Raw genomic sequence first — 26,221 nt, 5'->3', positions numbered from 1 at the left:
TTGTCTACATCTTAGGTTGAAACGGAGATGGTTCCTATAATCCGCTAGTTTCCTTGATTCCCTTTCATACTCCCGCACCAGTTGAAGGGTGTTCCTCCCAAAATGTACGGCAATATGTCTGTGAAGGTTCTCAGTCATCCAGGTCATCGTAGTCATTGACTACGATGACCTGGATGACTGAGAACCTTCACAGACATATTTAACTGTCTTTATTGCATTTTTTTTTTAAATCATCTTGAAGCCTACTTATGTTAAAGGTAGAGAGCCATAAATATGACAATGGGAATACACAGCAATATGCAGACAGTGATGGATGTCAATTTTCCACAAGCAAGGAAAAAAAACAAACAAAAAAACCCAAACAAACAAATTATGCTTCTCAGCTCAAATTCAGTCCTCTTAGACTTTGCTCTGTTTACCATGTCAAATGGTCACTGTGTTTCCAATGGTTGAGTTCAAAATCACTTCCAAGCAGGGAAGCGGGTTGTGTTACTATGACAATCAGCAGCTGCAGCACAAAAGTTTTATATCTCACCTCTCATCCAATGAGAGGATGACAGCAGAAACATCTTCAGGAAACTTCACAGACTACCACAGGTTTAGTTAATGTGAATTCTGACTATTTCTTTATTGATAAAGTAACTAAATTATGAACTTATTTAATTGACATGACACATTGGTGAAATTTGATAGGTGTCTGCATTTTCCTAAAGTGTTACCATTTCAGCTCTGTTTATAACAACCATCAGCATTATCATTATTATTCAAACTACTTATGAAAAAAATAGAAATGCAGTATTTTTTCTTTCCATTTTGCCCTCCACACTGAAAAACACCTTACCTTAGGAGGTGACTGTTGCTGCTGCTGGGGGCCCTGCTTGTTGGAGGCTGGCTGTGCATGCTGAGAATGTGGATGATGGTGGGGATGGAGGGCCTGTGAAGACGAATGGTGTCCTTGCATGGGCCTAAGGGCACGAGGGATGAACTCTGGAGCCAATGGGTTGAGGACATAGGTCTTTTTGAGCTCCAGGGCCTCCAGCTGAGCCTTAATCTGCTCGAAGGTGATGCCATGTAGGCTCGAGTTTTCATGGCAAATGGAAATAAAGTGCTCCCAGAATTTTCTGGAAGTGGGCAAAAACAAAAACAAAAAATGTTGAAGATTTTCTTCTAGTCTCTGGTATTGTTTCTTATTTGAATTGAGTGTTTAATGGATTATCATTTGAATTTTTTTGCCTGCCAGTGTTACAAATGACTTGGGGGATAAACATAAAATATCACAACTATTTATAGCAAAGAGGCATGTGCACAGTGCAGAAAAACTAGAGGGAAGAAGGAAAACGAGGAAAAGGAAAAATCTTTCTAAAGCATTGTGTACTTTATTTAGAACACAATGCTTTCCATTGGTATGATTAAAACAAACAACAGCTGTCTATAAAAGATGGCTAACAAACTAATAGAAAAACCCTAAACCCTTGAACTGTGAGGAACCTGGTGGCGCTGTTATACTGTCGTTGGCATTTTGCTGGCACAGCTTGAGGCAACTTCTCACTTAATGTTAAGAGTCATTGTAAACCCCCTAAAAACCTACTAAAAGCATTTTGAGCCGTTTTCTCCTTTAATTTGTCATCTGACTTTAGTTCTCTTCTGTCCTGAAATGTGCAGTCAAAAGAATGTGGCGATATAAGACATTTACATTTCAAAAACAAACTTTTGTGCTGTAGGAGTAGCTGTATCATTAGCAGTCAAGTAGGTGTCAACATTAGGATAAAATGGGAACTGCTATGAGGGAAATGTTGGGCAGGCTATCGATTGTGTCCTAATCTGATTAAATGATGAGTAAGTAACCCTTTAAAAGAAAAAATAGAAAAGGAAAATGGTACTTATTCTGCCAACTGTGCAGACTGTATTTTTTCAGCTCTCATTAGGAAGAAAGAAGTGCAGAGTTTTTGTTGCCGTTTGTGAACTGAGTGGCAATCAGAAAATATTTTTAAAACTACAACACCTTGCAGGTAGAGGCAATCATTTAACCTGTTCAGTTAATAAAAATATATAAATATTGAATAACAGCTTGGCTGGCTACTACACTGACTTAGACATTTTGTTTGCATAATAGCATAAACAAAACATAAGCAAAGACAAACTACAGCTGCTATGGAGACAGCTGCGGAGGTGGGTTAAAAAGATTCAAATCGTACAGAGAGGATCTGGCAGCTAGTAGTGACCCAATTATGGTTTATCAGAGTACGCCATTGCTCTCTCTGTGGTGAAAAATAAGCAGATATTCAAACGTGAACAAACTCGACACTTAACAACTTTTATGCACTTAATTTATCTGACTATCAAACTATCTACCAAATGATCAACTCCTAAACCATTAATATAGTAGTTTTAATTAAACCTGAAACTTTGCATTTCAATCAAACCTTGGCAGTCTGATTTAAAATGCACTGTGCTGGTGTATACAGACAAAATTATTAGTAACCAACAATATGAAAATATTAATTAGGCTATATTTACCTGCAACGCCCAACAGAACATAGCGCGATGGGATCTCCCACAACTGCAACCAAGGACTGGGCTCTGGTGATGGCTGTATTCAACAGCTTGTAGTTGGACAGGAAACCATAGTCAAGGTCCTCTGTTGAGTCCTCAACCAGCTGCTCTTTGCGCTTGATGGCCGTTTGCTTGTGCTTGCAGGTATGCCGTGTACGCACCGTACTAAGGAACAGCACCCGGAACTGTTTGCCTGCAAATATTTTTTTAAATAAAACATTTTTAAGCCCTCTTAAAAAAAAAAAAAATGCTAAACTCAGAAATCTTAAGAACAGAGATCTTTGGAAAATTCTAAAAAGATTTATTTAAAAAGATATGTTAGCAAGACATAACAGTATGACAACAGAAAATATTACAAACAAAAAAAGTAACCCATTTGAAATCAAAATAATTATTAGAAGAAGATTTTAGGAACTTGCTATTCTCCATTTCAATTTAACTTTTCTCTTTCACTATCAAAAAACAAAACAAAAAACCCCAACAAAACACAGAAAAGGAGAAAAAAGGCAAAACTTTATAGCTTACAAGACCTTGCCGAAGACAACCAACTATCAACAATCAACTAAAGTTGTGGCCGAATTAATTTCTCCAGTAGCTTATGTGACATTTATTATATTACTGGAACCTGAATGAATGGTAATTACCGTGTTTATAAATGTTTATTAATAAGTATACCTGTATTTCCTGTTGAAAGAAACTATTGAAAAACATTACGTAAATCTGTTAAATTCAACTACTAACCACTAACTCGAGTTTTTTTCCGTGTCCATGTGTTTCATGTATGATTAATGAGGGAGCTAATGACCTGTGGAAAGCAGCTGAATGTGATACAAATGAAAGCTGCGTGAGACCGACACAGAAAAGAGACTTGGGGAAAAAAAGACTTATTGTACAAATCATATTATGAAATCTTCTTGATTTCATAATGTGAGACACAATATGAATACATTCGAGCTACACCCAAGATTGAAGGCATTTGTTTAGTTTGTCTCCTTCATTTTAAGCAACATTTCAAAGAGAAAAATAGGAGACAACCTTCACAGAATCAAGCATTTCTGCTTAGGGATTTATGCTCTGAACTTCTTTATATTGTTTGTCTTTTCGAATGCCTTACCATAGATATCTTTAATTACGATGATGTTTTAACACTTGCTAACATAGAATACTACCAAAGCCATCGTAAAATATCAGCTCATTAATTTAAGATATTTTCTTTTTACTCATAGAGATGTATCACCTTAACGCATGACACACAAAGCACAGGATGTGCTAGTAAATATTTGTTCCTCACCTTGGACATTGAGCACTCTTTCCACGCTGACCTCAGGCATTCTCTTCTTCCGTAGCTCAGCACGAATGCGGAACACCTGGTCAGCATATGGTGACACCACCCCAATGCTGCCTTCATCCAGCTTCCCCCAGGCCACTGGCCACTTTTTGCGCAACTCCTCCACCCGTTCCACGATCTCAAATACCTTTGGAGAGACAATCAAGACATTTGGATTTAGGGTCTTCTTTAAACAACTTTTTAAATAAAAATGTATCCCACTTACAAAATAAACATACATAAGTGTTATAACATAGCTGTAACTGTAAAAACTAAACACAGGCTTGCAAAACAATTAATATTCATTTAAAAATACAATTTTAACATGAAGCATCAGTCCTGACAAATAAATAAATAATAAAAAGTAAAATGTTAAATAACTGGACTGAGCTATATTCTCCAACACCTTCACGACTGATCTTTTCTACAACCACTCTAAGGTGATGCTACCTGACAATACTGATCTGGACTCATGCCTAATGAAATGCTTAAAAATCTCCTTTTTTAAGTTAGCCCAACTACCATGGCTGAGGTGTGCCTTCTTGGTAAAACTGTGATTCAGTTATATACAATCCAAACTTAAATTTTAAGGAAATGAGACTCCAAAGCAACAGAAAAGAAACCAAACATTCACGATAAAACCATAACTGTGACAGTTTGCTGTGTCTGCAGCATTTTGAAGACCCCATGAAATGTGTATTTAAAAATGTTGTTTAAAAAAAATAAACTATTGGATAGATATTGCCACATCTTTAAGTTTAAAAATTCCTACAACTGGCAAACTTTGATGGAAATAATTTTCAAGTTACAATTTTAGAATTAAGAATTCTGTTATTAAAGTTGAAGTGGTTGCTTTTTCAATTTTCACTGAGCTTAGCCCTAAGGGTAGAGGCTTTGAACAGACTCTTGCACAACAGACATAAGATGTATGAGCGTGTTTTACTCAATGTATACTATTTCACCATGGGTACTATATCAAACAAACAGGAGGTAATTAATGTGGCATTGAGAACAAGAACAATCATTGCTTTAATTGCTTGGAGCATGACAATAAAGGCTTAGGGTCCACTGAAAACCTAAATAAGAACCCATCCAAAATTCGGACTCAGTAATTTATGCTTCATGTGTTTTAATGTAGGTCTAAGTTGGTATCACATTTGAGTTTATGGGTTTCATCTCAGGAATAAAAGGCAATGTGCGTGACAAATTGCAATGATTTGCCAAGGCAAAGACTGGTAACAACTTTAATTTCTATGTAATTCAAATACAGAATGTTGAGTGTATAGGTCCACATCTAACAATCATGCATAATTATGTCTCTGTAAAAATCAGACACTAGGCTAAAGTGCATTTTTTACTGCCAAAGATTACTCGACTTTTAGTTATTTTTGTATTGTATTATATTACTCTAACCAGCTAATGTGTGAAGTTGGCAACTATACTGGTAAGAAACCATTTCTTGATCTTTTATTTTAACTAATTTTTTTTTTTATCTCTGAATCTTAGAGTTTTTACAAAGCATCCTTTTTTGTAAACATGCTTTTGCACAAAGCTCAGTTACGGCACTCTGAGTTTAAATAGGTGGAGTTCAGGGGCCATAGTGAGTAGCAGTTTATATGTTTTAGAAGTGCATAGAGGCCAATACACAGCGAGTATAATTATACACATAAAACACAGGAAACTGGTTTAAATATGCTTTGGGTTGCATTTAGTACCAGTCCAGAGGGGGTCATTATGCAACTTATTTAACACCTTGAATTATTTAAACTGAACCACATTATTTCCATAAGATGTTAATAAGACCAAAAATATTTCTTGAAGGCTTTAGATGTACAAGTGCCCCGGCCATACCTCAGCATTGTTGTAGTAGGCAGTGCTATTCTTCTCCTGGACATCTTCTCCTCTTGCTGTGAAGAAGGTCAGAGGGTAGAAGTCCTTATGGGAGGGCTGCTTCCCACTTGCCATTAGCTTCCCATCATAAAACAATTCTGAAGTGTAGCTTTACGAAGGGAAGAAGAAAAGGAAAAATAAAAGAGTGACATGAATTTGGAGGACAATTGCTTGATCTTGGTAATTGTTTTTAATTTTTCAAATATATGTTCACAAAAACTGATATTAACGTGAACCACATGTCCCGCATATATGATTCATGCATTCCTTGAAATTAAGCTTTATTATAAGGATGGGTATTTGTTCACTTTTGTCATGATCGTCAAAACGTGTTTGGATCAAAATGGAGCAGTATTGAAACTCTACTGTGCCCAATGACAATACAAACTTGCCTTATGTACAGAGTATGCATGTTCATGGGTACAATGTGTATACTACCAGTACTAGTGACAACTTAAAGTATAAGTACCCTGAGGTACCCCTGAGCAAGGTACCGTCCCTACACACTGCTCCCCGGGCGCCTGCTTAGTTGGCTGCCCACTGCTTCACTGAGTGAATGGGTCAAATGCAGAGAAAAACAAGTAATTTCCCCATGGGGATCAATAAAGTATCCATTATTATTATTATTATTATTATTATTATAAAAATTAAACAAACATTTTGATGAGAGGTGATCCTTTAAGCTTCAAAGATGTACAATGAAGACAACTTTGTACTTGCTCTCTAATTGTCTGCCACTAGTATTGATTTCTAAAGTGATCCAGGGAGCATGAAGTTGGCATGAGGCTGTTTGTGATTTTATAGCAGCAACAGAGTTAAGCCCAATAGAAAGATGCCACTGCAGTGGAAACCCAAGCTCTCTATGATCAAAGAAGGATCACTGGCAGGCAAACCGTGGTTAAACCAAGATTAAATTTATGTAAATGTGATCATCTACACATGTAGCTGTTTATGAGGTCCAATTTGAACAGTGAAGGAAAGCCATAATGGATGAAGACTGCTAGACCAAAGATCTGTAACTGAAAAAGGGTGGTAAAATGGACCAGGCCCAGAACATGGGAACGTGTAACTATGCTGCCCAAAATTGAGTCTCAAAAAGTGCAGGTGCAGTCTCTGTCAGTAGTTATGACTGTGTTGTAGAGCAGAAACTGACCAGTAGATCAGCTAACATAAATCTTAAGTTAAACTATTTTGGGATAATAAACAAGTACAACAAGAAGAAGTAAAGAGCTAAGTGGTCTGAAACCCAGATACACATATGTGGGCACAAGTTGGTCCTAGAATTCTTTCTACTGAATCGCTTTCAGATAAATGACGCTACCCCACTGTGCACCTGTGGAGTGATGTGACTGTGTATAGACACAGCCAAAGGGCATGGCTTAGACAGTTATTCCTTTTTTCCTTCAAACTATAATATCATGGATATCATGCTGTATTATGCTTAATAAGATGAATGAGGCACTATTCTGGCAACATACAACACTAAGCAGCAGACTTACCAATGGTAGCAAATGGTAGCAGAGCAGGTTTATTTTTCTGTAATGATGTCAGGCAGCAAGCCAATAATAAATAAATAACTGTGTACCTGTGTTGAGATGGGGGGTAGCAGTTCATTTTTAAGGTGTTACAGTAACACAACAGCAAGAAAAGACTGCAAGAATTTTGGTTATGGAGTTCCAGAAATGAGTTATTTTTCCATTTTGATGGCAGCCAAGAGTAATTAAAGTTGCAAAGGACAAATCCTTTTTACTGCAAGATGGAGCCACAGCAGGAGGACACAGCAATGGAGACAGATCACCAGCATGGCTGTGGAGAGCTTAACACTGAGCCAGCTAGCAGGTGAGTTGGTTCCCTGAGCAGCAACACAGTTAACTGTCTAGTTATCCACCTGCTGTCTAACATGGTCCCTTTGGATTGAGGAACAAACTTTTCGACTGGCCAAAGCCTTAATGTCTCAGTAATTAGCAAAAATCACCAGGTCAGTTTAACTGAGAAATTGCAGCACAAGTCAGCTTGTGTCTGACATATATTCACTCAGTAAAGCTTAAGACCCCATCCCTCTCAGCCTCTTCAGACAGTACTCAAGACAAGGTAGCAAGGGAAAGCAGGCACTTACTTGATGATAGCTTCATGGGAGCGGTAGTTCTCACAAAGGAGAATACGACAGGGGAATTCAGGGGGGTAGTGCTCATACAGTCGATCCAGCAGGGACACGTGCAGGTTGCGCTCCCGTGCAAACTCGCTGTACACAAATGGACTGAGCTGGAAATTGAAGGAGAGGACAAAAAGGAAAAAAAAAAAAGATGTAGTAGTAGTGAAGGAAAGCTATGGTAGTTATAAAATTACACCCAAGATATTTCACACTTCCCCTTCATTATTTTTCCTCTTTAATGAAGTCCATCAAAGCTTTTCCGTGTTGACCAAATATCTAAATAAATCTTTTGTTATTGGCAAGTGACATTTTACTGCTGACAGTCAGTGAAATTGTATACAGTGTTTGATTGTAATGTAAATTAATGATGATGATAACTTTCTGTAGTGATCTATACAGGACAGGAAAGTCGACAGAAGAAAGCTGAGTGTGACTGGGAAAGAAACATATGGATGCATTGGTGGACACTGCGTCTTAATACTGTTTTTCTTTCCTCCAAGAAATAGAGAGATCAAGTAATTTAAGCACAACTCATGCTGCATCTTCATCCACTTCACTACCGGTAATCCTGTGCACCGTCTTAAAACCAGCAGACGAGGAAATTAGGTTTTAATTCCTTGTGTTGGCTTAGAAAGCTTGACTGACATGAGTTTATATTTTGTTTTTTGTGGTTGAAGTGGTCTCTAAAACCACAGAGCCACAGTAGCTGCTGCCTGTTCCTTTGTTTTCTGAAGTAGGTCAGATAAGAACCTAATAATAAGCAAAGTGCAAAATGGTATTACTATTCCTTGATGTCCCAGCTACCATCTGTAGTTTGTTCCATCTCCTTAAGTGTTTTGACTTTGGGCTAAAGAAAAACCTCTTCAAGCATTTGAGACCCCAAGACACTATAATGTAGTTGTTGTTATTATATAGCAATTCACAAAGCAGTATAGATACAGTTAGTCTTTAAAAAGGGCCACTTTTGAGGCTTCTACAAGCTCAAAGTTGAATTCTTACTGTCTTTGTTTACCTGCATGTGGTCTCCGGCCAGCACGATGCGGGTTGTCTTGCTAGCTAGAGCAAAAGGCATGATGGTTTCACACTCCATGGCCTGGGCCGCTTCATCCAATAGGATATGAGTGAACAAACCTATCAAAACAGACAAGACACAAATATCTATTCACCTGTACATATATTACAATTTCACTGCTTCAAAATTGCTCTTTATTCCCACTTATTACGATATACTTTTCTAATAAGAGCATAAAGGTGAAGAACTTGCAGCATTGACCTTTCTCGTTGAGTGGAAAAGTGGACACACATCAAGTCAACACTGTCAACAGTTCTAGGCTAATGTTGATCTTAAATAAAATGTCTATCTTTGGTTTTCTGTTGTTTGTAATGTTGACTCCATTACTTATTAATTTAAAAAAATCTTACATCAATAAAATCTTACAAATTTGTCACACAGAAACAACAAACATTCATGCTCTACGACCAAACAGTTTTTTTGTTTGTTTTTTAAATCTCTCTCACACACTCTTCATTGGTGTCCTTTATATTTTTTTTCTCCCATTGTTTTAACCAGTCTTACAACTTAAAGGCAGGGTTCCGTGCACATACAAATGACTGAACTTTTAGTCTAACCCTGCCTTAAAAAGCTCTAACAGAGGTCGGCAGAATGAGGGGAGAGGGATAAAACAGCATGGCAAATGAGTGCTAGAACAAGGAGCAAGGAAGAGAGGCTGAAAAACAACCAGCAAACATCCTCTAAAGCTACACTATTTCCACAGAAAAGGACATGCAGATATGAAATTTGACAGTGGGAAATAAAAAAAACTGACAAAAAAGTAAACAAACAACAACAAAGAAAAAGGGCCTGGCAAGAAAAGAGGTGGAGCAGTTTAATTTGAAGCAACATTCAATCCTTAGTATCAGCCTTTGAAAATGCAAAAAGCCTGCAAAATATTTTTTGCAGGCTTTTTTCCCCCCCCAACTACAAAGCCTGAAACCAGTGTTATCGCCTTTAACGCTGTATGCACTTCACTGAAGCATAGGCTGGCACTGTTCCCTGCAGTGATCCTGATAAAATGGTAAACATTTTGATACAACAGTCCATGCACTGCACACAGAATGTGAATAAGTAGGTTTATACAAAGTATAACTGAGAAATGTCCCATCAGAATTATAAAGTCTATATCTTGTAATGTTTCCCTTATTTTCAGTTAATAAAGGAAAAAATGCTTGTTGCAGAGGTTACAAATATTCTAAATAACTACATGTAACTGTGCGTTAAACAATACACATAAATAGTCTCTGGCTTGGCTTTTCAATAATTAATTTAAAATATGAATTTGGATGCATGATAGCAAAGTTTCAGTGTTTCACTATGCAGAGAGCAAAATGTTAGTGAAAACAACTTTAGAAAGTGTTGCTAAATTTTCATTTTTCCTCGAAATTTTCCTCTTATTTGCTATAAACTGACCGTGCGAGTCCTACAACATCATCTGTACATGCACTTAGAGTTTATTAAGCAGTGGAGGGAAATTTAATTATCATGGAGTGCTGATTACCATAACATGTGAAATTAAAAGCATGTATAAGACAAAAAACATTGGCTGTTTGTCCCGTTATAAAACCAAAAAAGGGACGAAAAGGCCTTAAGATGAATAATTTCCTTATTATACACTCAATATTTTGCTATGCAAAGAGCAAACATGTTAGAATAACAAATATAAAGTTATGTGCATGTCAATTGACTTATAATACTCAAAAATGAGAACATTTTCTCAGGCAGATGAGTAGAGATTAGTTGCGGTGTGAGAGGGAAGAAAAGATAGTCTTTATGAGCATCAGATGGTCAGAAGCACAAATGAATTTATATGGTGCTTACCACTGCACTTTGGAAATGCCTCAGAGAAATTATTCACAAATTCATTTGTTGCAGCCATCAGTCTCTGGGCTAATAATTGAAGTTTTTGAATTTGCACAAAACCGTAGTAAGGGAAAGAAGGAGAGTAGGGTAATAAGGAGAGGTGAAAGAGATCAGAGGCACAGAACTGCAGAAATTATTTGGTAGAGAGATTACTCTTCAATAATAAATGACAATTTCTTCTACTCACACGCCCAGTCTCGCACATTCTCCCTTTTAGTCTTTTTTTTTTTTTTTGGCTCTTTTCACACTGTAAAAGTGATTTGAAAAGTGTGCAAGTGTGAAAGGGTCTTGGAGTGCGTAACTAAACCTACAACACAAGCTTTGTAACGAAGCTCTGAAAGCTGTGTGGAACTCCTCCATCAGAAGGACAGTTTCTGATCATCTACTTGAATGTGTTGTGGCATAGTGTGATCTCAAGGAAGGGGAAACAGCATTTCCTGACATCCATGAACTTCAGTCAGTCATTGACTGCAAAGGCTTTTGCCACCAATTACTAAAATACCCCCTATATTTAAAATTATGCTAGATTGTCCATCGTTTCTTTGCATCTGAAACTTGAGGAGTGTGTATAAATAATAGTTGTAATTGCTGAATGGTTAATGCAATACTTTTGTTGAATGTCTGCCCTTCAAGCACATCAGTGGTTTGATTTACAATCCACTTGGGTGGTGGATTTTAAATCACAGAAGGAAAGTTGCAAGAAAAAGAAATACAAATCCAACTTCAGTTAGTTATGGGCCTAACTGTATATAGAACTTTGCACAGTAGAGAAAAGTAATGCATCCAGGCAAAAACATGCTGTGAGGGCTGCACAAATTAGTAGAAGCAAAGAATGTCTGTTTTCGCTGGGAATGGGATTTTTGCATATCATAATAACAAAAATTTGTTAAGATATATAAAGGCATGCTAAACAATACATGCACAATGTCTACATGCCAAATCCCATACCTAGACCATGGAAAAAAAAAGCAAAGTCATCAAGCCAAACATAAAAGCCTAAACATCATCTTTCGGGGGACCTGTGTTTTGGGTGCGAGATTTGTTATCGCTACTTAGAAGACTTGCTGGCTCCCAAGTGTCTCGTTTCCTGGAGATTTTCATCACCATCAACCAACAGGAGAACAGGACAGATGAAACGTGGGGAGGAGGGCTAATGATGTAAAGTACATTAGAAACAGGCAGATGGTGTTTCCAAGCAACCGACAAAGCCCCCTCCGCTGACACATTAGTGTCGGTTATTAGCCTGCACTGACAAATTGGTTTGTTTTCCATGTCTTTTACATAACTTAAATGAGTTCCAACCCTCTATAAATGGTGGGCCCCTACCAGCAATGGTTGTCAGAGTCAGTGGGGATGACCAAAGAACAGGAAATGAGAGTGACTGTGTTCTGTTTGCATACATTTACAAGCCTTTAAAAAAAGTGTGCACACGCATGCTCACGTGCTGCAAGACATTTTAGAACATACTAGAAAACTCATTTATTAAATTGCTGAAATTATGGTTTAACCATTCTGGGAATTCGAGCAATTTTTTGTTGTTGTCGTTTTTTACCATTTCTCAATGATGGGTTTGTATCTTGAACCCATCCGCTGGAACGTTAAGACAATATAATTACACTGCAAGCAAGACGCAAGTAGGCAAACTTCTTCATGGTACTTGTGCACGGGAGAGAACCGGACAAACGCCGTTCCTTCGCTTGGCCCCAGTTGCTCTCGTCCGTTCTCCCGATACAAATCTAACACTCAGCCTCAATTATTTAATCAGCAATGCAAAAAACAAGAACAATCCTGAGTTAAATTAAGCCCCATCTCACACACAAACCACACTTCAGCATTCATTCAGCATGTATGTCTGATATATAATGTGTCAGCTACTCTGGCTGGCAAGTTTAATCCAAGTGCAAATACTGGTATGCCAAATAAAAGCTGCTGAGAACAATGGCTGCCTCAACCAATAGGTCAGCGTGACTTAATGGTTTTTTTTGTTTGTTTGTTTTCATACGACTTACCAGGCTCCAAGTCAAGCTGGCAGAGGTACTGGGAGGTGCTGAGGGTGACCACCACCACGCGGTGCCTGAGGATGTCCTCCCTTGTGGGCATCTGGAAAGTGATGTGTGTGCTGGAGATGAGACAGTACTGCTGGACCACTGGGTGGACCGTCTTCACCCAGCGGTTCCTGAAGTATACCCTGGAGTGAGCAAAGAAAGCAGAAAGATCAAGAGTTACAATCACAAAAAGCAAATACTCAAGTCTCAGTGTGAATGAAACTGTTAATTTTCATTTAATTTTATATGTTTTGTCTCACTTAAAAGCAGATAGACTGGAAATGCTTGTAAAAATGCATGACTGCACATGATATCTGATGTGCACCTCAGACTGAGCGCAATCTTATCCACACAGAAGGCTGCCAAGAGCAGACCCTTTGGACATACTTTCTGCAGTGGTGCACTTTCAACTCTGCCCCTAAATATTCAAATAACTTCTGTATTGACTGAGTTCACTCAAAGCAGACAAGTGGACCCAAGAGGAGGCGGCTCCAATGCTTATGGAGGAATTACACTGGAAGCTCTAGAAATCAGACCGACTGCTCATGTGAAACAAGTCATTTGATTGCCCATATGGTCTCCAGGCTTGTGTGTGAAAACACAAACACACAGCCTAACCCCAGCCTGGTCAAGGAACACACTGATTCCATGTCTTTGGTGACTTCTGGCACTGCTGAAATGTGATTAGAAGTCAATGATGCAGTATAAGGAAGCTGTCAGTATCTTTGAGTGTATATCTGCTGTCTTAAGGAGTAGTTCGAAAAGCCGGAATGTTCATGAGGTCAAATCCCTCAAGTCAACAAACGTCTGCTTGTTACCACTGCAGGGCAGAAAAAAACAAAACAACCCACGTACATGGATGTATAACTCTGACTATGTGCCCAATAACATTCATCTAGTTAATGTCTAGTTGAGTTTTTGATATTGATGCTATCCAGCTAGAATGGTCTTTGCTGACATATAGGGCAAAAGGTAGAAATACCAGTCATTTTAGAAACACTTATCACTTCTGTAAAAAACACCCAACCCAAAGTATGTAAACTACAGAGATGTGTAATACATTACTAAAACTGTTTTTATTTATTTACCAAGAAGATGAACACCTGTACCTGACAGGTTTTTCTCAGCATCTACAAACACTAGCTTATGTGGTATTATTTTACAACATAAAATTGCAAAGAGACTTAAACACTTTAAAATCCAATATATAATGCTCCCCCCGGGGCACTACAGCACGTTTTATCTACTGTACATACTACATGCTACAAAACAAAACGAGAAGCTTGTTTTGCCCCTCAGCCATCTCTTGTTCCGTAGGCGTGTTTCTTTACCTGAGAGGTCTGGCATGCTGATTGCCTGCTTCAAAATAAGGATGAAGGTAGTCCTTAATGTAAAGGTCAGCCGCACTGTTGGAGTGGGTGCAGATCAGGACCCTGTAGAGACAAAAGACAAACAACTGTAGGCATGAATCATCATACGCAGTTGCTGAAACACTGTATCGATATCTTCCAAAACCAGCAGCAAGAATAAATTATTACCAGAGTACAGTGGCACATAAACTACCTTAAGAAATGGTTTCACTTCATAAGTTTTTTAATAAAAAGTTTATAATGAAGTTGCATGGGTTTTTTTTTTTTTTAAATAACAAAACAGTGGTTGTGAATCCTATCAGTTCATTTTGATTAATAGCACTTGGCTTTCCCAAAAACATAGTATAACATTATTTTTGTATATCTATACCTTATCTATAATATTTCATGATTAAACTGCATTCACTAATGCTATACAAATACAGAAATATAAGGAATAAAGAAAAGGGATTTATTTCATCTCTATACCATTCTATTTTCAGTAGAAACCTTAAAAAGTAAACTGATATTAGTATCCGGGACAGCAAACCCAGAGCTGTTCACCCTGACAGCAGTAACAACTCCTGTTCATAATTACACTTTTAAACATTCATGCAGCATCACAGCTAAAGATGTACAGAGAAAGCTTCCAATATTAAATACGGTAATTCACATCTTGAGCACACCTGACCAGGGTCGATATACGGTCTTGTTAACGTTTTTAAAAATATGGTGAGCCAGAAGCACTAATCCATGGGCTCACCTCCCCTTGTCATAGCTTTTAAAATATCTATAATTCATCTTAACCACAGAATATTAAATGTATTCAGAGTGAATTGAGGAATGAATATTATATTGCTACACATTTTCCAAGGCTGTTTTCTCTCTTGCATTACACATACACATCCTGGTCTTTCTTATTAAAAACCAAAATGGTAACTTTTGTTAGGGGACACTGTCCGAGATATTACATTCATTTTTTATAAAGACCAGGGAACCATTTATGTGCTTGTGCTACATCGGTTTGCTTCTAACACGGGAAATTGCAAAGTTTCCTGTGGGTATCTACACAGGGAGGGAGCTTACTAATGATGAAAAATGCCAATGGAAGAAAATCATACACTGTTTTGTTGTTATACAACACTGTGTGGGCCACTGAAGTGACATAGCTTGATTGATCACAATATAGTTGGCACGCACTTCCATTCTGGCCCTGAAAATGTGTTGCAATCAGACTAACCATGTGCATCAACCACACATTGACACAAATTCGTCCAAATGACCAGCAGAGTTTGTCTTCAAGTGATATGGCCTAGACAATACAAACCATAGACAACTACACAGCACAACACAGGCTCCAACACACGCACAGACACACACCACAGTTTGACACTTTATAGCACTGTGATTTCTCAACTTTAAAAAGGTCAAACCCAAGGCAGTGACTGCCACTGAAACGAAAACGGCGGCCACTGCACAGCCCAGCCCCAGGATACATCTGTCATTTCTTTTGACTGAGCTCCCCTACTGCATTTATAAGTGATATTAACTTGATTCACATCCACATTTCCCTTTCAAATTTCCCTACAAATACCCCATTGACACTTTATGATACATAGCAGGGAGTATCAGTAATCTGCAAAAACGATTGCTTGTGAGATCAAGGTTGCTGACTATATTTATATGATGGTGATTGAAACCATTTATTTGTAATATTTCACTAATGTTTATCAAGTTTGTCTTTTAACCAGTGATGAAGCAGAGGAAACTTACTCAATGACAAAAAAACAAAACAAAGATTAAACGTAAGATGTAGGGAAAAAAAGTTCTCATATTTCATTGTTAAAACATCATTTAGTTTGCAATTTTGTAAATTACACCAGTGCCTGCTTTTATAAATCGCTCTGCTGTACCGAATACAAAAAAAGATATTTTATTCATTTGTATATTCATTTAGCTGTGCCTTTAATTATGCACCATTCGTCTTAGGTTAATTTTACTGACAGATGTGATAGTATTTCTATAATTTCACAGTGAAAGTGGAGTAAAAATACAGTCCTGCTGTGTTATTCAAATTATAGCCTCCTTATCTTAGCTTTAAGTATTACAAAACTTGACTTTATATGTAAAATGCAGTACTTGGGCTTTTTACAGTTTACTACTCAATCATCAGGCGGTTACTGCTGGTATGGCAACCAATGTAATACCTTATGTTATTAGTTATGAATCATTTAGTTAATGTAAGTCAAATGTTATTGAAAACTAGCGACTATCTACTTGGCACTTCACAACTACAGTTTGAAACAAAAAAAAGTGCTCCATCTATCATTGTAAACATTACATTTAGAACTTCATAAACATTCATTCACAAATACAAAAGAAGCTGAGAGTATATCAGGGATCTGGGGTGGGCGGAATCCTATCTGTTAAAAATAATTCAATGTATCTTAAAAAATTAACATGCAAACAAACAGAGAAGAAGATCAAACGATCACAAACCACAAACAGAAAAGAAAAGAAAATGATCGCAAACCTGCTGTGGTCTTGGCGGAGGATGTGCTTTACAGCCTGTGCCAGGGTGAAGGTCTTGCCGGTACCATAGGGCCCAATGATAAGAATGGGGGGCAAAGGGATAGAGATGGGTGTGGTGATGGCCAGGATGGCCTCTTTCTGTTTGGCATTCAGACGAGGATCCAACTGCTCATCCCACTGCCTGAGGGCGGAAAGAGGATGGAGGCATTTTTTGATGACCAAATCAACTGTTATTATAAAACATTTCAAACTCAAGCATTCAAGTAAAATACTGCACTATAAACAAAGATTACTTTTGAATATAAAAAGGCAGTATGCCCATGTAATTATTTTGTCTATGTCCCACTAAAAATAATATAAAAAGATCGAATGGAAGATGAGGGGCAGATGAGAAAGGGGGTAAGAAATGTGGGTTTAAATGTTTTCAGTCTCACTGCTACAGCTGTGTCAAAACAAAAAATGAAACACCAGGCCTGCCTTTACAAACATTTGGGAAAGTATGGGTCATTCCAAAGAGCACAATGAATTTTGAGTGTGGTATTGTAATTGGATACCAGAACCTTCATGATATTTTCATGGACAAGCAGCTGCATTCAAGTCTTACATCACCAAGAACAGTACAAAGCACCAAAAAGTGTAAAGCACTCCATCGCAACTTCAGCTAGCAGTCTGGGACTGTTATCTCCACATCACCTTCACCAAACTATAAAGTTTGGCAGAGAGGGGATAATTCTATGTGGTTATGTTTTGTTTTTGGGGGGGGGGGGGGGGGGGGGGTGGCCTGGGCCCATCAGTTCCATTGAAGGGAATTGATAATGATTCATTTTATTGAAGGGTCTTTTACGTTTCATCATGACTGTGCCCTAGTGCACAAATTAAGGTCCATAAGGCACGGCTAGACCAGTCTGGTGTGAAGGAGCTTGACTGACTTGTGCAAAAAGTGCAGAACTCAACCCTACCAAACACTGTTAGGGTAAACTAGGAACAAAATTGTGAGCCTGGGCTTCTTGTCAAGCATTAGTGTCTGACTTCACAAAGGGGTTTCTGGATGAATGGTCAATAATTCACACAGACAAATTCCAAAATTTTGAGAGCCAACTCAGAAGCAGTTATTGCTGCAAATGGAGATAAATTCCATGCTAATATCTATGGATTAAGAATGGGATATCATAAAACCTCATCTAGTTGTTATGTGCAGGTGACCCAATGTTTGCCCATATCCTACTGAGAATGGAGGGAGAAAAAAAAAGTAGTATCTTTCAGTTTAACTGTTTTTGTCCACTACAGACGACATAATGAATAGGCTGGATCTCAGGAGGACAGTTACAAGTTTAAAAAGGAAAAACTAAACACCCTGCACATTTCTCTTTTTGATCAATTTGTGTTGTGTTATGAAGTTGACTCATTAGACAAACTAAGACATGCCAATGTGTCTGATGGCCAGGTCAAATTAAGTCATATATCATGCAAGTTTCACAACTGCATGAAACTAGCTCTCCAGAGGAAACATGGTACGGAACGTGTCTGAATGCATTTCTATGAATGTGCAACAAACATAACTTTTCAAATTCCATGTAGTTTTAGGATGACCAGTAAATATTCACAACTAAGCAGTTGTAATTTGTGTGCTAAACAAGACAGAAAGGTAGGAGAAAATGATTCACATCTGATTTGATACTTGTGAATTACTGTAAATGTAGCATGCGTGCATGTCTCCATGCATCACTATCATCATTATGGTGACTGCATCGTCAAAAGCTGTGAATCCCCCAGAGTCAATTGATTGAACTCCAGCTGAGAGATGCTGTAATTGGGGGAATGAGAGAAATCTCAGCATTTGCACAAGTGTGTGTGCGTAACAAAAAGGGATGCATAACATTAAGGAATATTCTACAAGTTACAAACAGCTTCAACTCTTGAATCCCAACAAGACTTTCTATACAAGCATTTTGTTTTGTTTCCTTCATACCTTACCTTGATATAAATAATTAGGACATGCCAATCGCTGACAGTCAAAGCAGACCATTTATTATAAACCAAAACATCTGACTTATTAAAGGTAAGCAATTTGTAATGGAAAGAAATTTTAAGACCAAGTCAAGGCTCTTTCACTGAAATTCTTTGATTTGGTTCTTAAGCTCAACTGTGCAGAGAGCTTCATGGAATGGCTGATGAGCAGCGACCCTAAAATAATCAAGCACAAAGCAAAGTTTTGATGTGGTTTTATAAAACACAGCGCCATTGGACTCTAGAGAAGTGAAGACATTTTCTGGAGTGAAGAATCACACTCAACGTCTGGTAATCTAGTAAACGGGTCTGGGTTTGGCGGTTGCCAGAAGAACAGTACTTGTCTGATCGCACTTTGCCAAGTGTAAAATATGGTGTAGGGCGGTTTATGGTGTGGAGTTGTTATCAGGAATCGGGCTTAACCCCAATAGTTCCAGTAAAAGAAAGTCCTTATGCTTCAAGAATACAAAGACATTTTGGATAATTTCATGCTTCCAACTTTGTGGGATTAGTTCTAGGATGGCCCTTTCCTAGGGCTGTGCGATATGACCAAAATCTCATATCCCGATATAAGACATCTATCGATATAAATAACGATATAAATCACAAAAATTTAACATTTTCTGTAAATTCTGTGAATTTCGGGCAGCTCGACTTGCGTGAAGTGTTTCCAGCTGGGCGTCATGTACCTGGAGTCGAATGTTTTAACCGATGCATGACACTATACATTTTTAGACATAAGTTGTAGCGTTTTCTTTGAGTATTTATTACACGGCGTGCTGCGGGGAAAAGCCTGTCCTAACGTTTTAGTCTAAGGTTTAATTTTAGCTCCTGACGGCTCTTTTTGCTTCACATCCGTAAACTTATTGCCTATCATCATTTATTGGACTGATGAATGTCGGTTGGAAAAATTTTAGATATCACCCAACCTTTACTACACACCAAAGTCTGCATTTAGTCCTATAAACTCTTACCAAAACTAACTAAAGTTAGCAAGAGGTTAGGGTAAGATGCACAAACAAAAAACAAACAAACAAACAAAAAAAACAACAACAAAAAAATCAGGTTTAAATGCACTACTAATACACTATTATGGGTTTATTGACACTTTGAGTTAAAAGATAAGAATCAGAACCACTTTACTTGAATGAATTTCTGAACAGATTATGCATAAAATGTCTAAGTTTCTATGAATTTTTTTTTTTAAAAAACCCCCCAAAAAACCAATTTGTCTAAACTGATAATACACAGTTGTATGTATCAAAATCTAAAATGAATACACCAAGTAATCCCTGTAAGTAACTGACTGAGTGAAGCCTTAAACTATCTGACTTGCAGAACCTTCTCTAGCACCTCCATTAGATGTTTTTAATAACTACTCAGAAATAAACTGTTATAGTTTCATCTTGATTGAACAGTTTGATCATGCTATAGCATCCTGTGAAGTTTCATTGAAAGTTGTTTTTCTTGAAGGCATGGCTCACACCAATAAATCTTTTTGAATATAGTAGACTTCACCAAAATTCATACGATGCCTTCCTTAAATAAGGAAAGAGCTGCCACATCAACACATCAACGTCTAATATGAGCTCGTTAACTTAAATGCCTGGCTGCAAGTAGTGCTTAATGAACTCATTAGTACAGAGACTTCTAAATTACTGTTAGTTATTAGTTAAGCCAGATTGTGACTGTCTATAACGGGACTCACATAAACGTCAGGCCATACGTTTGAGTAATCAATGCAAAAATCCCGGTAATTCCACAGTTTAGGCAAATGTTTAAAACACAAATACCTACCATAAAGAAAGTGTGCTTTTAAACTAAAGCCAAATTCACCTCTTGCTCCTTCTTTAATCAAAAACCCACGTTTATCCAAATTCCAATTAAAACAAAAATCCACACGAATCCTATTATGGAGCTCAGATAAAGCAGCAGCTATGACAACCACAGGGATTATATTTGACTTTTGCTCTTGTCAATAAAGATTACTGTCTCACTTCCCTCACCTGTCACCAGAGAAATTTAAAGCTTAGGCAGCTGTGAGCATTTCCAAATTGCTAAAAGTAGGAGAAGTCTTCATTTAACTTTTGATTTGGTGTGGTGACCCCTCTGTGAGAGTATCTGTCAAACTATAAGGATGTGGACGTATTAAAAGAGTTATAATAAATGTGTTTAGGATTAGTTGCATCTGAAAGCAAAAGCTGCATGCAAATATCTTCCCTCACTTTTAAACGTAAACGTTTAAACATCTACTTTTAAAAGTAGATGCAGCCTTTACTAGATCAAATATCTGCCAGTCATATCCTCAGTATAAAAGCAACATAAAGCAGCATGCCATGTGTACAAAGTAAAATTTCCTTTGATCCCAATTATTTATTATTTATATGTAACTTTTGTGTCTCTGAGTTCCCACTGATTTAATTTTAGTGCCCTAACAATCAATGCATTATCATAAAAATGAATGCATCAAGTGTGTTCTTATGTGTGTGACATTGTGTACATGGTGGAGTACACACCTGTTGGGACTCCAGGGGATAGTAGGGACAAGGCTAACATCAGGGAAAAGGATAGTATTATCTTTGATGCGATCCAGGGCATAATGCATCTCACAGAGTGGCAGTCTGTTCAGCTGGAACTGGAGCTCCACCTGGCAGACACAACACAGAGAGCTTGTTTATCAACACAATTGTCTATATCCATCCATGCCAAGAAATCATACAAAATTTTAAAACAAAAATAAAGATAATTCCATTCAATTCATTCATTCATTAAGGTATTTGTGTGCATCTTTTGGTTTAAAGCTTGTGCTCATGATTCTCTTTCATGATGTGAATTTACTTTTTTTTTTACTAAAATAATTTATTTTATGCAAGCAATGAATTGCATCACATTGCAAAGTCTGCATCTGTGAGAACATTTTAAATATTAATATACACAAGTGCTCAGATAAAATGACCATCTAAACCAACAAATCAAGCCCACAAGCTGTGCAGTTGCTATGGAGCTGGATATTCTTGTCCATTCAAAACTAAGATTTAACTAAAATTCGCTGTATCCCATTCTCTTAATCCTCTCAAAAATTGCTAAACCTTGGAAGAAAGCCACCTGCAACACTTATGACTGAGCAAGTCTAATTAACAGTCTGAAAAGACATGCTTGCGCTGCACTATATATCCACTTTTTATTAGCCAAATGAAAACATCTAAAACCATTTACAAAAAAACCAACAACCAAAAAACCCCCAAAAAACATGAAAGCTTAAGCATGAAATAAACAATGAGTACAAGAGTACAGAAAGTCAGAGACATTCAAGAGCTCAAAGGCTGTGTGGAATAAGAACCCACAGAGGAGACAGGGTAATAGAATTTTAGCACATAAGAAGGCAGGAGAAGCATATGCAGAAGAAAAGAAGATTATGCTCCCACAGTGATAGAATGAGGAGTTGTTTTGATAACCATTAACACAGTGTCTTGTTTCCCCTGACTACATTCAGGCTTGGGGGGAACAAGCAAAATAACAAGCTGAGGCTGGTGAAGATAGCATTATTGCAAAAATAAATTTCCAAAACAATTCCATCAGTGTTGACATGGATGCACAACACAGACACATTTTTCCTTGAAACCTCTGCAATCATTTGCGAAAACTATAATTAAGCAGTGAACCTTTCATTCAAATTTTCAAGGTTAGAAAATCCACATGACAAGAATGATGTTCTCAGGCTGCATGTGGGAAAAAAGTATGCTTTATAAGAGAGCATTTACCAGCCCTCACCAAACCTTATTTAATGTAGGTGATGCCACATGTCTAAGCACATGAAGTGTGGTTCACCATACCTGTAGTTCTCTGTCAGGCTGCAGCCCGAGTTCCTCACAGCAGTGCTTGCAGATCCTTAGGAAGATGTAATCCTTAGTCTTCTCCTCAATCACAGCCTCATAAACACGCTCTTTAACTCCAGGAGGCGGCTGGCTGTTGATCGCTTCACGGCCCAAAGGTAGCAGCAGAACTGAATTTACCTTGGTCATCACTAGCCGCCCAGCCAGTGTGTCCTGGTGTTCAAAACAGAAATCACTGTTCAAGATAGCTAGCTTACAGATGTTCTTGGTATATAGTGCCACTAAGTAGTACTCTGAGTGAAACGGCAAAAAAACAAGGTGGAAAGCAGTATGGTAGCTGAAATTAGAGTTAGACAACTTACCTCAGAAAGTGTTTCGTTGAGTTTGAAACGTGCAAAAAGCTGTCCATTCTGAGCATACTTTGCTCCAACAGAAATGCCAGTCAGCATAAAGCTAGTGACGAGCTGCAGGTTCACCTTGATGTTAAACCTGTGGGACAAACATAGACATGGGTTGCACACTTTTATCCTGAATAGTCCATTTAAAAAGCAAAAACAAAAGCCATTATACTGAAAAACATATTAATCAAATATATCATTGTCATAATGAATGCTGTGGTGAATTTAACATTTAGAGAAAACAAAACTGGAACTGTTTTGTTTCACCCGTTTTGTTTTATGAATATACAATTTTGCAATATATTCACATAATTATGTGATGTTTAAAACCATCTAAACATCAGAGTACAAGGCCAACTAAATACATCACCAAAAAACATTCAAGAAGGTTCTTGAACGAAAAACATTGGCACAAAATGTATCCATGCACATGTTTATTGAAATTCAAGGTCTTTTGGGAAAAAGAAAAAAGGAAAAGAAAAAAAGTTCAGTTCTGGATTGTTTATGAGTGACTCTGACATGATGAAACAAGAACTAATATTATGTGATGAACTTGTGACAGATAATTGACACATAGTGTATTAGCAAAACAGTGATGTTACACAACCAAACGGAGTCTTAGAAGGTTATTTTTATGATTTTACATTAGTTATTTTGCTGGATAATCAAACAGGGCAAAAACTCTGCACTGGTTCTATTTGCTCAATTTTTATTTCTAGATAATCAGCTGATGTCTTTTGCCTCCCAGGTACAAGGAATGTGCCTCTCTCAAAACTGAAGAAATGTCTCCAGATAAAACTGAATGACCCAAGCATGTGAACCTGGCAAAAAAACCCAGATTACTTCAAAGAGATTATTCATATGGAGTTTGAAAATACTGGAGATTAAAAGCCCTTTGAATATGAGCCATAACAACAGAAAGGCACCCACTATTCAAACGACACAGTCTTGAAACTCAGTGTTTTAAATGGCTATTATGTCCTGTGTGCTATGGATGGTCTACTGTACTTGTTTCACTGAATGAGGGTTTACACTGCGTTTCAACTTACCAGCAGTGTGCTTATTTCAGCTGGCAAACAAAGGGTAAACCAGTTTCTTTTCAGCTACCTCAAAGCCGTTATTAAACGGCACTAGCACTTTTAGTAAAGCTGTCTGTGAGAAACACACCCTCCCTCTCACACATGCATAGAGCAAGCATATAGTAAAGGTTAAGTCTGACACCTTGTGGTGGTTTGCCATTTAATAGCAAAAGACTTGATAGTGCCCAGAATTTAGAAAAAAGAATCTATATTGGTATATACATTTCTTTTTAATATATTTTGTACATTTAGGCAGTGCATGTGTAATATATATGGGAACATTAGTGCATAATATGGTATAAAACTTGCTGTTCTGTACTTTTAGATACTGTGTCGCATTTGATTTTATTCATGTGTAAAATAAACTTTCCAATCAAAGTTTTATGTTCAAATTTCATATAAATGTTTTTTTATTTGCACTGTACAGCAGAATTAAGAAACCTTCAATATGTATGTACTCACTTGCTAACTTCTTTGTACTGTGCAATCTCTTCTATGTAGAGCAGATCGTGCAGTCGGGCCTGGTAGTTGTCTTTGGTCAGAGTCTTGTCAAGGACTGACTGGGTGAAGAGCTGGTCAGCTGATAGAGGTATCTGATAGCGGGAAAGGAGGCTGCGCTCCAGTTCAGCCATCGTCTCATTGGGACTGAATTCAACAATGGTTTTACAGGATGAGTCCCAGCGTTTCGCAGTCATCAAGAGTTGCTGTCTGGCTGCCAACAGGTGCTCCAAGTCTAGAGAACAAAGAACAGCAAAATGGGTCAAAGCATTAATTGCTACTTTTTTGCGACTTAAAAAAAAAAAAATCTGGAAATTTTTATCCAGGTATCATCTTTAAACACAAAACTATCTGAAGTAAAACTTTATCAGATATACACACTAATAAGAGGCAACAGACTTTTCTATGCATTGATGCTCGTTTTAAAGCATACCTTCAATAGAGGCAGCATCCACCATGATCCGCTGCATTAGCACAGGTTCTGAACCAAAGTCAAAAACAATGGTCTGTCGGAAGGTACCAAAGATCTCTGTGCTGAAACCCACTGCAACCTTGTAGACACAGTGGTCCAGGCCATTGTCTGCTGCCACTGTGAGAAGAGGAAACGTTTAAGTACATTTGAACTAGCACTCCACTGTGCTGTAAAAAGAAAGAGCTAACCACATAAATTTAATATATACATTTAACACGAGGAATACATATTATGCACCACTGATATATAGTCTCTACCAATGTTTTAAAATATAGATATTTTTGGAGGTCAAAGCCCCCACAACAACTACATAAGTAGAACAGCATGGTAAAAGTTGCCTAAGGAGGCAGACTGAGAATCCAAGGAGTACACAAACACAGCAAAGTGATCACGCTAACAAGAACAACCAGACTTTTTGAATATTTGAATCTTCACTGTCAGAGATATCCCCCACACAATACACACAATTTTACCCGAGGTTGTCAGCTAGCAAGCCTCTGGTCTATGAAAAAAAACAACAACAAGCAAACACAAAAAACAACTCAGAGCCATACAGACCTAGGGGTGCAACCTGGCTAGTCAGCTAATGGAATTTAGCAATGCTGGGAACTTTGTTTACAATTTCTTTTACATGTACTCTTCTGATTAAGAACTTCACTATTTGTCCATTTGCACTGTTACTAAACCACAATAATTAAAAGAACAGACAGTTTGGCATATTCAAGTTTAGAAGTCAATAAAAATAAACAAAGATAAATGAAATGATTTTTGCTTGTTAATTTAGAAGTTTTGAAATATTAGAAAATCTAAATAAACTTTTTGGACTTCTCCATGTTTAAGCTTGTCAATACCTATAAAAGGACTAATAGTTTATATAATATGGAAATCTTGTGGTAGCTCTGTCACACAAGGCATTGACTAATGTATGTACAGTGCTAGTATTTGCCCCCTTCCGTATCCTTCTATTTTTGCATATTTGTCAGAGGTTTCAGACTAAACAAATTTTGTATTGCATCCAAAAAAAAAAAAAAAAAAAAAAAAAAAAAAATGCAATTAATGACTATGTGGAAAAGTAATTGGGATCTAAAGCTAATAACTGGCTGTTGGCAATCAAGCTCTTGCGGTAACTGCAAATGAGTCTTTTATATCACACTGGAGGAATTCTGGCC

The 26,221-nt window shown here is 37.5% G+C and overlaps 1 protein-coding gene across 1 annotated transcript in view; it reads right to left on the bottom strand.

Moving 5' to 3' along the window:
- helz (helicase with zinc finger) overlaps window positions 1–26,221 on the bottom strand; it is a 46,940-nt gene that overhangs the window by 8,962 nt on the left and 11,757 nt on the right. The window contains exons 11-24 of the mRNA XM_026170425.1: window positions 25,014–25,169; window positions 24,545–24,815; window positions 22,968–23,094; window positions 22,606–22,818; window positions 21,289–21,419; window positions 16,767–16,946; window positions 14,216–14,317; window positions 12,849–13,027; window positions 8,935–9,053; window positions 7,887–8,032; window positions 5,732–5,879; window positions 3,845–4,028; window positions 2,518–2,746; window positions 842–1,121 (exon numbers count right to left, since the gene is read on the bottom strand). Coding sequence (XP_026026210.1) covers window positions 842–1,121; window positions 2,518–2,746; window positions 3,845–4,028; window positions 5,732–5,879; window positions 7,887–8,032; window positions 8,935–9,053; window positions 12,849–13,027; window positions 14,216–14,317; window positions 16,767–16,946; window positions 21,289–21,419; window positions 22,606–22,818; window positions 22,968–23,094; window positions 24,545–24,815; window positions 25,014–25,169 — 2,465 coding nt within the window. The remainder of the gene's footprint in view (window positions 1–841; window positions 1,122–2,517; window positions 2,747–3,844; window positions 4,029–5,731; window positions 5,880–7,886; window positions 8,033–8,934; window positions 9,054–12,848; window positions 13,028–14,215; window positions 14,318–16,766; window positions 16,947–21,288; window positions 21,420–22,605; window positions 22,819–22,967; window positions 23,095–24,544; window positions 24,816–25,013; window positions 25,170–26,221) is intronic.

The sequence above is a fragment of the Astatotilapia calliptera genome, chromosome 6, assembly GCF_900246225.1.
Source record: "Astatotilapia calliptera chromosome 6, fAstCal1.2, whole genome shotgun sequence".
NCBI lineage: Eukaryota > Metazoa > Chordata > Actinopteri > Cichliformes > Cichlidae > Astatotilapia > Astatotilapia calliptera.
Note: the sequence above shows the minus strand (reverse complement) of the source record. Positions and strands in the feature narration are given on the sequence as shown.